A 13,815-nucleotide genomic window follows, 5' to 3' on the forward strand; every position below is an offset into this window, starting at 1 on the left:
CGTGAATCGTCGGGACTAGTCAATGGGTAATTGATTACATGAATAAAATTTCAAAATTTTTGAGACTCAACAGTACTGACTTTGCTTATCGTGTCAAAATTATTTAAAGATTAAGTTTAAATTTGGTCAGAAATTCCCGGGTCATCACAGTACCTACCCGTTAAAGAAATTTCGTCCCGAAATTTGAGTGAGGTGGTCATGGCTAACAATAAAATGTTTTTCATGATGAATCTGAGTTGTTAAATAGAGTTTTATCACTATGAAATAATTTAGATAAAACGATTTGATTACTCAAAGCTTACGAATGAAGCTATCACTAAATAGTGAAATGAGAAAGACATGTTTCATCATAACTTTTGACTAGTCATGGTTGAATTCCGGAATTCAAGTGATTTAAAGCAAATCTTCGAATTCTAAAAGATTTGATTCTTCGGAGAGTAAGGAAATTAAGATCTCTATAATTAAATACGGTGATCTGTCTCGATTACTCTGTCTGACATTTCCATTATAAATTAAACTCTTCCGTTCCATTATTCTCACCATTCCTATACTTTCTTTCTTAGTTCTTACATCCAAAAGATTGTGAAAATGCTTAATCCCATTCTAATCCTTGATATTTTCCTAATTATCATTTCTGTCATCCTTCTTTTCGATCTTCCTCCAGAAGAATCTGTTTACTTCTACTATTACCTTGGGATGATACTATTCTTAATTATACCGTGTCTTTATATTGCTATTCGTATTAATATCCACGGTTTGTAACCTCCATGTTGTTATTGGACTTTATATTTTCTCTTATATTTTGGATCTCTTTGCCTTTTTATTATCCTCTCGACCTCTAGTAAAGCGAGCAACGGTCCAGAATTCGTAAGTATGGAGTTTCAAATGAACATGACTAATGTTCTAAGAGAGATTTGTAATAGCACGATCTTGATTGGTTAAATTACCAGAATCACTAAAGATAGAACTATCAAGAATATATGTTCTTGATATGTTTAGAGATTAGATAGAATGTAAGAGTCATGTAACATGGTACATGATGACGTTTTGGTCTGTGAATCATCACGTTTCATTAGAAACTCAGCATGACTTACTGTAATATAATCACGTTGATCAAGTGTCATTATATTATACTAACTCACGCATCAGTTCCCAACATTACTTCAATAACATTCATATTTTAAGCTCGAAAGTTTACAGAATATAGAAACTAACAGTTTCTATATGATGTAACACTGATAGCACGAAGAGATTAATGAGTTCAGATAAGAATAGTTATGAAAATATCTTCAGAAATATGGAGGATATTTATAATGAAAGATACGATGATATCTTGGAATTTCTAATATCGAAGGATGGTAAAGAAAATTTGTCCGCAAGAGTTTGGAGTCCGAAGCAAGGTATTCGCTAAAGATTTCATCAGAAACAGAATCATCGGGATTCTTAATGTACAAGTTTAGTCCTTGTGATTTGTTCAGAGACTCTTTCGTAGTTTGCTCAATCGGTTTTTCAGTTTCAAACTTTTTCTGAGCTTTGCCAACATACAAATCTTTATCATCAACTTTTGGCTGTTGAGGTCGTTTACAGTTTTTGTTGCTTCATTTAACTTCTCAAAATTTCAGAGTATTAATTCGTAGACTGGGTGCTTTTCAGAATTTCAGAATGGAAGATCATAGTTCTAAGAGCTAAATATTATATGGATACATATAACTGTTGATGTGGAAACGTTGCGAGACTCACAATACAGATTTGCTGATTCCCGGTAATTGATATGTCAATTCTTGTTACAAGATGTGGATGTGTACTTGATATGACTTCAATAGATAAATACAGTGATGTGTCGAAGAGATTTAAGCCAAGGAGCAACGAGATTGCTGGTACGTCTGCTGGAAATATGATGGAATATAAAAGGTTCCTCGGTAACAACAAAAGAGCACGCATATATATCTGGATTATAATAAGGCTAATCCGAATGAAAATCGAAGTTGACTTGCTGGAGCTGTGACAAAATTTGCTACTTTGAAAGGGATCACAAAGTTATTTTCGGTAATAACAATGCCAAAGGAGCTAGCACAGATACGTGTTAAATGTTTACTCAAGTTCTGAGTGTTTTCAGGTACATAACTATATGCATCAATCTTTTCTTCCATAGATGAAGTGCGGTTGGTTCATCCTCTCGATTGAGGTGCTTTCAAGAACCATGAAAAGTTTGAACGCAGATTGTAATCGTCAAGATACAAATGAGGTTTAAGATGAAATCAAGTGGCAAACTTGAAGAAATGTTTAGTTTCATATGTTATAATCAATATTTTAATTCATTTTAATTGTCCAATTATTATTTGTCCACATTCGATAGTCCACAGTTAACAGTCCAATAATTTATATATAGTTTAATATATAATATTTGATTTAATTAATACGTATCGTGACCCGTGTACATGTCTCAGACTCGATCAAAACACAAAGTATATATATTATTTAAAATCAACCTCAATCCTGTATAGAGAACTCGATCATTACTGCATATAGAGTGTCCATGGTGATTTCAAATAATATATATAGATGCGTCGATATGATATGTCAAAACCTTGTATACGTGTCCCGTTATTTAAAGTGCGTAAAATAAATAACAGGAATTAAATGACAATAAATAAAATTGCGAGAATTTAAATTGCGATAATTAAATTGTGATAAATAAATGTAATAAGGAATTAACAGTTAGCTAGGAATAGTTAGCGTGGATTCTTAACAAAATTTCTCATAGTTAATTTTGTTTGTTTCTAACAAATTTTAATTTGTCCAATGTTTTCTTCATTATGCCACTTGTTGAATTCTGATAAATCAAAATTCAATATGAAATTGAGTGAAAATGGTTATTCTGCGGTGAACGGATACATATATCTGTGGATGTAAGTAGGATAGTAATTGACTGTTGAATCAGATTCGAAGAATGTACAGTGTAACTTATTAATGTGAAATTTAAATATTCCTCGGGTATTACCTACCCGTTAAAATATTTTCACCATTAACAGTTTGTACAAAAGAATTTTTAATTACAATCCTTATGAAAATATATATACATATATATTTTCTTCAGATGTAATCATGGATTTAATGATTTAATATAATATTAATCTCATTTGATTTACCGTTAGAACAAGAATATATAATCTCTAAAACATTATAGATTACATAATCGCCATGTCGAACGAAGATAAATGATGTAGAATGTCATGTAGTACGATGATTATGCTGGAGGTACAGAATGAGATGTTGAGGCATGGATTGTTGATGGTACAGGTGCTGTTACTGATGGTACTGTTGGTGTCGGTGATGTTGCTGAAGCTGATAAATTTTGCACCATATTCTTCAAATTGATTACTCGAGCGCGAAGTTCGTTGACTTCTTCTTTTATTCCGGGATGATTGTCGGTCAGAACGAGTGGATAAATAAGATCTAAAATTCGAGATAGTATATAATCATGATGAGGTACTCTGGAAGTGAGAGATAAAATAGTATTACGAGCAGGTTCGCCGGTAAGTGCTTCAGGTTCTTTGTCAAGAGGGAAATTTGATTGGTGAAAATTATCGCTTTCTTCTCGTCTCCATTGATTAGGTTGATCACGAACTCATCAGATGAATTGATGATGACTAATTGGTTGATCCATTCTGGTTACCCTACTTTCGGAGTCCAAGTGGAAATCCATATCGGAATAGCTATCGGAATAACTATCGAAATAGCTATCGGAATCTAAGGGACTCGAACTGGTTGAGGGATTCATCTCGTACGATCAGATGAAGGATTTTCAATAAGAAATAGATTATAGGATGTAGATTAGTACCCTGCAATACATAATTTATATATGCATATATAATACTAAAATCCCATAAGTTACGGAGGAATCTACGAAATATGTTAGGCACAGTTTACAGTAACAGATATGCTAAGATATAAATTAGCAGATACGCTAAGATATGAATTTTGTCTATACACTATTCATGTAATTCAGGCAGTAAGATATGTCTAGATTAAGAATGATAAGCAAGTGATTCCCTAAGAATGATAAGCAGGAAATTTTCGACACGAAATGATAAACAAAACTTTTGACATGCAGACACGGTCGAAGTCCAGACTCACTAATGCATCCTATTGACTTATTAGTTAGACACACTAATGCAGACCTGGTTCGCTAAGACCACCGCTCTGATACCAACTTTCATGACCCGTCCTAATCCATCTGAACGAAGTCCATATCGATTATAAACGATTCACAATAGTTGATTACATCGCGAGGTACTTGACCTCTATATGATACATTTTACAAACATTGCATTCCTTTTTAAAAGACAAACTTTCATTAGATCGAAAGTTGACAGGCATGCATCCCATTTCATAATATATCAAACTATCAATGACTTAATAATAATCTTGATGAACTCAACGACTCGAATGCAACGTCTTTTGAAATATGTCATGAATGACTCCAAGTAATATCCTTAAAATGAGCATATGCACAGCGGAAGATTTCTTTCATACCTGAGAATAAACATGCTTTAAAGTGTCAACCAAAAGGTTGGTGAGTTCATTAGTTTGTCATAAACATTCATTTCCATCATTTTAATAGACCACAAGATTTTCATTTTCATTTATCATAAATATACGTCCCATGCATAGAGACAAAAATATCATTCATATGGATTGAATACCTGGTAACCGACATTAACAAGATGCATATAAGAATATCCCCTATCATTCCGGGAAATCCTTCGGACATGATATAAACAACATCGAAGTACTAAAGTATCTGGTACTTTGGATGGGGTTCGTTAGGCTCAATAGATCTATCTTTAGGATTCGCGTCAATTAGTAGATCGGTTTACTAATTCTTAGGTTACCAAGCAAAAAGGGGCATATTCGGCTTCGATCATTTAACCATATAATGTAGTTTCGATTACTTATGTCTATTTCGTAAAACAATGATAAAAGTAGCGCATGTATTCTCAGTCCTAAAAATATATATTGCAAAAGCATTTAAAAAGGGAGCAAATGAAACTCACCTAATGTATTTTGTAGTAAAAATACATATGACTATATTGAACAATGCAGGGTTGGCCTCGGATTCACGAACCTATATCATTTGTATATTTATTAATATACATAATTGTAATTGAGCACATATATATTTAAATGTATTAGTTATATTATTTTTATGTTAATAATATATATATATATATATATATATATATATATATATATATATATATATATATATATATATATATATATATATATATATGTTTTATATGTTCATTTTGTATATAAAGATATTAAATTTTGTTATGTTATATGTGTTAAATATATTTTTATATAAATATCATTTATTTGTTAAAGTGGTATTTTAAGATAATATTTTAAGTGATATTTATAATAATAATGATTGTACTAATATTAATGATAATAGCATTAATGATTCTATAAATGATAATATTAATAATAGTTTTTATAATAAATCTCATAATAATGATAATAATAGTAGTTTTTACTAAAGTGAATAATTTAATAGCAATGGTAATGAAAATAATAATTTTTAATAACAATACCTAATACTTAACGATAATAATAATTATTATAACCATCTTATTACTAGTGATAATCTTAATAGTAATACTTTTGTTAATAAAAATTCTAAATATTACTAATACTAATACTAATGATAATTATAATAATTTGTATTATTTTCAGATTAACAATAATAATAATAATCCTAATCATTATAATACTTATATCAATATTAATAATACAATAATAACACTATTAATTCTTAATGATGTTACTTAATATCAAAAAAATATAATAAGAATGATAATAATTTATATTACTATCATAATAATAATAATAATAATAAATATATTCATGATAATAATATTAAAGTTTTAAATTTAATTGTAATATCGTAATTAATACTTAATAATAATAATAATAATAATAATACTAATAATAATAGATATAATACTAATAATAACAATATTGATATTTATAATAATGGTGATCTTAATAATAATAGTACTAATAATAATAATAACACTAATAACAATAATAATTATAATCATAATAATTAATAAAAAAAAGTTAAAATAAAAGAACTTGTGTATACCCTTGAAAAGCTTTATCTAAAAAGAATTTGTCACGAGCTGGAATCGAACCCGAGACCTCTCGGTTAAACCCAAACTCGCCCAACCACTCAGCTGCTGCTTACTTTTCTGATTATTTATTCAACCCTATTTATTTAATTTCGTTTCTTTTAAGCATCATCTTCTTCATCATAATCAATCCAGTCGACCAGGGTTCAAAACAAATTACTAATATCTTATTTATCTATTTTTAGGACACAGAAACTTGTAGAACTGTAATAGATTAATTAAAACAACAAGAACACAAAAAAAATTATGCTGTAACTATCCTGAATACCCGTTTTCAACTTCAAATTCACATTCGTTAATTTAGTGTGTTTTAGACCACGACCTCAACATGAAATATATTTTAAATCCATCTTAAAAACTTTTTGTAACTTCAATTTAATCTAAAACATCAGATTGAATTCAAATTTCGCGATGAACAATATCGTTGACTTTTAAAAACTTAACTTTGACTTCAAAATTCGTACTTGTTTGAAAGAATTGAGAATTGAAACTTTTCAGAAAGTTTAGATAAGTGATTTCTAACATCACTACATTAATACTTTTTGAGATTTATTTCAAAATCGTTTAAATTGAAAATTGAAAGAAAACAGAGATAAATGGGTCTGAGTTCCATTATTTTTTTTAATTCGACAGGTAAAAGCTTGGGAGGTTTAGAATTGATAATGGTGAAAGAGAATGAATGACTTTTAATAATACATTAGGCTGCTTGATTATTTTATAGCGATTAAGTGTAATCACAGAATCAATTAAATCAAAAAAAATATAAATAAAACAAAAGGGGATTGTGACACTCAACAAAATTTGTAATTTACTGTGATTGAAATCGATTTGTGTACTCAATTAGATTAAGACAGATAACAAGTTAGAGACATAATCAAAAGTCATCAACAACTAGATCATGAGAGGAACAGAAATCTAAATATATATATATATATATATATATATATATATATCTGTATTTACATTTTTGTATATGTATTTGTATATATATATTAATTCATATATATATTCGTAATTTATATGTATATCTATATTTGTATACGCATTTGCATACACAAATCTACTATTTTGTATATGTATATGTATTTATATGTATCTGTGTTTATATAACTTTTTATATATGTATATATATCAATTTCTTATATTTTGATATTTAATAAGTATAAATATATTAAGGTTATTAATAACACTAATAATAATATCATTAATAATATTATTAATAAAGAGCCTAGTATTAATAGATGACAAATAATAATATTATTATTAACAATAATGATAATTTTAATAAATTTAATTACTAATAAGGATAATAATAATAAAAATGATAATAATAATCTTATTAGTTTTATTAATGAAAATAGTAATATTAATAATAATATGATAACTTATACATATCAAATTTTTATATATATTAAAAATAATAATATTAATATTACAATTATTGATATTAACAATAATAAAAGTAATGATAATAGTATTAATGTAACAATTATTTTCAACCTTACAATTAAATTCGTTATGATACCATTTATTATTTATGTAATATTTTAAGATGACATTTACCGAATAGTTAATATTTATATATTTTATATATATATTTAATAGGATCGTATATAGATTCATAAATATATATATATATATATATATATATATATATATATATATATATATATATATATATATATATATATATATATATATATATATATATATATATATATATATATATATATTTAACAGTAACTTAAGTTATCCTTCATTATAATTAATCACATAATAGTTTAGTCTATAATATATAATTATTTATATATATTTCTATTTACGATTAATGGTTCATGAATCGTCGGAACTAGTAAATGGGTAATTGATTACATGAATAAAATTTCAAAATTTTTGAGACTCAACAGTACTGACTTTGCTTATCGTGTCAAAATTATTTAAAGATTAAGTTTAAATTTGGTCGGAAATTCCCGGGTCATCACATTATGCATGTTCTATTTTCTTAATTCAATTATATAGGTTGTTAATCGTTTAATGTGAGTTAAATTGAAATGCAAATTATGCTTCAACACTTAGATGATCTAGACAATTAAATAAGTGATTTCAAGTGATTGTGTCATTTAGTTTAGTTGGTAATTGAAAGGATTGTGAACTGCATAAGAGTGTAACTATTGCAAGTGATTGTTATAGTTAGGATTTTACGTGAGTTTAGTCCAAATCAAGTCTCATTAGTTTCTATCGAAAATAGTTTAATCTCTTGAAATGAGTTTATGTGAGTTTACTAACTTTGGTTGATTAGAACTTTGTGAGAAGTCATACAACTATATTAAAGACATAATAAGTGGTAATAATCGCAAGAACAATCCATATCAATAGTGAATCATTCAAGTGAACACTGTTTTATCTTAGTTGTTAATTCTTTTATTCACTTCACGTTAATTGCGTGATTTACAATACAAACCAACTCTTTTATTAAATCTCTAGGATAATTACTAGTTTTAAGATCTCGATTAAACTGCTCTCTGTGGAACGAACTGGTGAAATTACTTATAGGTTACTGCATGATCAGGTTATAGTATCCTGTAATTGTGTGATAATTGTTAAGTTTTTAGCTAGTTATTTCAATGTACGATTTCACATATCACCTGCTATTGAAGAAAGCTAGCCTGATGCATTCCTCTTTTGTCATTTGGACGTTAGTAGAAGCAAGCTGGTCAACCCGTTTACTTCTCTCCTTCTGCCTATGTGATCCTGTGACTTCAGGATAAGTCTTTATCCATTGGTAACCGTGATCTTTTCATCACTATGTTCCTTTGGGACTATAGCTTCGTATAACGGATACAGTTTCTTGTTAAATCTGAATACCAAGATCACATTTTGGGAGTATTCTTCATTTATCATTTGGGCGCCTGTATTTGAGTTTGAAGGTATCCAGCCCTTGACTTGTATTTGACATATGTATTCTTGTGACCAATCCTTATGTCGTCAATCATCAATAAACGTGATACCTTCGTTAACGTAGCTTCGGATGTTTGTTGGTTGAGGGGATACACTATCAGGAATATAAGAGAGTTAGATGTGGTTAGGTACCACCCGGAGTGTAAGAAGCAACAACTTATTAACGTTTGTTTCGCGGATGATCTATTTTTGTCACTATAAGAAAAATAGTCATTTGTGATGACCTAGAGTGAGGTGGTAAAAAAGGCCTTTAGACCCTAACGAATAATATAAGTTATTTAGGACAACTAACGTCATATCAATACATTGACGGGGGCATGATTTTAATTTAAATTTAAACAATATTAATAACTTTATAATCTTTATTGCAAAGAATTATCACGTTGATTTGTTTTATCATGTTGATTTGTTCTAGCATTATGTTGGAAAATGATTAAAAAAGAAAATGATTGAGAGCATGATTTTATTTTTATATCCTATAATAAGAAAATGTCTCACGCCTAACTTTAATTGTTATATCATATATGTAACGCAATATTATCCCACATCGACACTCCTGTAATCCTATCTTCTCTTTAAATATACTACAAATAGGGAAAGAAGTAAATTATGTTGCAGGCTAAATTTATCTAGGCTCTATTTGGGCTTTTGCTAACCCATTGTAATACGGAAACAATTTATGGGCCCTCTGAAAACATGGGCCTCGTTCAGTTGATCAGGTTGCACCACCATTGGGCGGGGCCTGCCAATATGCCTAGTCAAGCTCATTTTTCTTGTAGTGTATTTTTCCATGCTTCAAAGAATTCGGTCAGGATAACATCGGATTTGCTAGAAGGGTGTTCTGGTTTAGTCCTGAGTATGCAGAATAGTACAACATTTTTCTGTAAAGTTTCAGCGCATACTAAACAAGATATTCTTGAGTTACTCCCATTTGATGAAGGGGTGCTTCTGGTGAGATATTTAGGAGTTTCGTTGGTCTCGCCATAGTTAATGTATAAGGATTGCAAGCCACTTGTCGAAGAACTCAAAAGTAGAATTGGCGATTGGAGGGTGGGATTTGATTTTTCTACCAAAATTACCGATCTATTTGTTGTCTCTCGTTGGTTATGGCCAGATTCTTGGGCCACAAAGTACTCTATGTTTCTTAATACACAACCTCCTAATCCAACTAAGGATGATATGATAATGTGGAGGTCATATAATGGTAATCTTTGTGACTTTTCTGTTAGTGAAGTGTGGGACACTATAAGACCGAGAACTGCTACTGTCAATTGTATCTCACTTGTATGGTTTTCGCAAAGTATTCCTCCGCAATCTTTCTTGATGTGGCTATTGATAAAAGAAAAACTGAAAACTCAAGATAAACTTAGACCATGGAGATTAAGAATGGTAATGTGGGTGGTTGCTCGTTATGTAGTAATCAACAAGACTATCAAGCGCATCTTTTCTTTTAGTATCCATATTCCTCGCAAGTCTGGGTCAAGTTGAAATCTGTGATCTAATTTCTGATTATGAGCACTGATTGGAAAGCTATTATCGAACTGCTTATTCCTATCTCGAATACAAGAGTGTGTGGAGTTATAGTTGCAAAGATTGTTTTTGCAGCGACCGTGTATTTTATGTGGCAGGAAAGGAACAATCATCTTTTCAATTGATCGAAGAGAACATGTGATCAAATCTTTCAGGTTCTTTTCAAGATGGTTCGTTTGAAGTTGTTCTCCTTGAGGTTTAAGGAGTCATCATATGTGTAGCAGATGAAGCGAATATGGCAAATCAAACGAGGATGTGTCAATGGTGTTTTATAGGTTGGGTTATAGATGTATTTTGTCCTATTTGATTGAGTCTAGCTATTGTTAACTATGGTGGTTACGAATTGTATTTAGACTATAGAGCTTTCATCTATAGTCATTAACGCTTGATGATTTTTTTTAATATATCCACCGGGCGAATTACCTTTTACCCAAAAAGGAGAATATGATGATAATTAAATCTTTAATGTTTGGAAATCTCCATAGGAGAGCTAGGTTCAAACCCCACTAGCTACACTTTAAGACATCGCTTTCAAAAAAATAAATAAATAAATAATAAGTTGACTCTACTCGGTTACAAAAGCCAATTTAAATAACATTATTCAATTAAATGGATTATGTTATAATCATATGAGTCAAAGTAGATGGCTAACAATTTAATGCTTCCATAAAAGTCAAAGACAAATTTGCAAATTGATATATGGTGACAATATTTTGTACAGTAATCAAGTAGTATAAATAAGTGTTGAATGTAAGAATGGAAATTGCACCATTTTTGAACACATACTTCAAGTACTTTTCCTCCTTTCATTTCTTACTCTTGCATTACTATAATATGAATAGTAAGTTTAAACCACTAAAGGTAGTTATAAGCCTACTGAATTATAACACGTTATCAGCACGAAGTGCTCCTTATAATCAAGGTTTATCTAAGCAAGCACAAGTCATTAATCAAGGTAATAATAATAAAAAAAAAATTACTTTAACGATATCTTCTATTATTTATTAGTAAGGTAAATATTATTATCATCATAACTAACATTTATATTGATGTTATATATGGTCGGTTATACCGCCTAAATTATATTTCTGTAATCTAACTTTTATTAACTTTACTAGCATTTATATTTATGTTATATATGGTCGGTTATACTACCTGAATTATATTTCTGTAATCTGACTATTATTAACTTCACTAACATTTATATTGATGTTATATATGGTCGGTTGTACCACCTGAATTATATTTCTATGATCTAACTATTATTAACTTCACTAACATTTATATTTATGTTATCTAACATTTATGATTACTTATGCAATTAATCATTATTTGTTTCATGCATACTAATGTTTATTCTTAAATTTATTATTTATGCATAATATGTTTATTCTATTAATCTTTGTATCTATACTAAACGTATTTATACTAAACATATTTTATAGTAATCATATTTATACTAATAAAATTCTTTTATTAAAATTATTATTAATATAACGAGTACATAACAGTCGTTAACATCAACTAACGATGTTACAACGGTCATATATACATAACGATTGCTAAGGTCAACTGACGACGTTACAACGACTATATTTTTTCAAATATAAAATAAACATCTCCGTTTTCACATTTTCACAAATCAATCTTCATTTTCTCAGATTATCACTCTCAAAAAGTTTTTGTAAAGATGATTCACACAAGGATGATTTTTCCTATTGTATTGGTCATATTAACTATCATCATTGTTGCTAATATACCACTGGGTGAACCTATATTCTATCCTGCCCTTGTGGTTTTATTATTTGTAATCATACCATTATTCTGTTGTTTGCTACTTATGAATTCTAATTTCATGTTGTTAGAAATTGATTATGATTATAATTTATGTTGTTCATCTTTCTGAAAATAGAAAATGCCAAACTTATCAAAGCTTGAGTTTGATGCCCTAGACGTATCAGGAACAAACTACACATCATGGGTCATGGATGTAGAAATAAATCTTGGATCATTGGGTATTCTAGAAACTTTAAAAGAAAATAATACTTGTTCTGATCAAGATAAATTAAAATCAATTGCTTTTATTCGCAAACATATTGATATCACCTTAAAACATATGTATCTCACTATCAAAGATCCGCATGTTTTATGGGAAAGTATCAAGAGTAGATTCGATAATCAAATGAAAATATTACTCCCAGCTGCGAGGGAAGAATCGAGAAATCTAAGGTTCCAAGACTTTAAAAAGGTAAGTGAATACAGCTCGACCATGTTCAAGATCTGTTCAAAGCTTCAATTCTGTGGTCAAGAAATAAGTGATGCTGATATGATGAAAAAACTTTCTCCACAATGCATTCTGCAAACATTACTATACAAGAAAATTTAAGATTGCAGAATTACAAAACTTTTTCAAAACTTCAAACTTATCTCTTAGTTGCAGAAGTGAATAAAGAATTACTGATGAAGAATCAAGAGTCTCGTCCTATGGGTGCGCTAGCATTCCCTGAAGCTAATGCTATTAACAATAATAATAATAATAATAAAAGAAATGCACCTGGACGAGGACGTGGGCGAGGTCGTGGTCATATTGGCCAAAACCATCATCACGGAAATTATCATAACAATAATAAAAATCATAATCATAACTATGTTCGAAATCACCCTTATGGTAATGGTCGTGGTGGTGGTCGTGGTCGTAATGGTTACAGTGGTCGTGGTTGTAGACAAAGAAATAATAATCCACAAAATTATAAATTTCAACCACCATACAATCCCACAAATCATAATGTTGAATGAAGCTCTTCAAAGAATATTGAAGATTCTTGTTATCGATGTGGTAAAATTGGCCATTGGTCTAAAAACTGTCGAACAAATCAATATTCTGTTAATCAATATCAGGAATTCCTAAAAGGAAAAGGAAAAGGAAAAGAGGCAAACCTTATGGATGACCTTGATACAAAAATCACTGAGCCAACCAGTGACTACTTTAATAAATAAATTTCCTATTATATGTCCATATCAAATAAATGGATGTAGATTTATGATCTATACCATATCTACTTTACTATATGTTTCCTTTTTATGTACTTTCGTTTATAACATAATTTTGAATGTAATATATTGATTA

At 29.3% G+C, this 13,815-nt stretch overlaps 1 protein-coding gene across 1 annotated transcript; it reads left to right on the forward strand.

Moving 5' to 3' along the window:
• The first annotated feature begins 10,148 nt into the window (after positions 1–10,148).
• LOC139901053 (uncharacterized) lies at positions 10,149–10,646 on the forward strand. The gene has a single exon (XM_071883795.1). It carries the CDS (start codon positions 10,149–10,151, stop codon positions 10,644–10,646), a length of 498 nt encoding a protein of 165 aa, XP_071739896.1.
• Positions 10,647–13,815: the final 3,169 nt, after the last annotated feature.

The sequence above is a fragment of the Rutidosis leptorrhynchoides genome, chromosome 1, assembly GCF_046630445.1.
Source record: "Rutidosis leptorrhynchoides isolate AG116_Rl617_1_P2 chromosome 1, CSIRO_AGI_Rlap_v1, whole genome shotgun sequence".
NCBI lineage: Eukaryota > Viridiplantae > Streptophyta > Magnoliopsida > Asterales > Asteraceae > Rutidosis > Rutidosis leptorrhynchoides.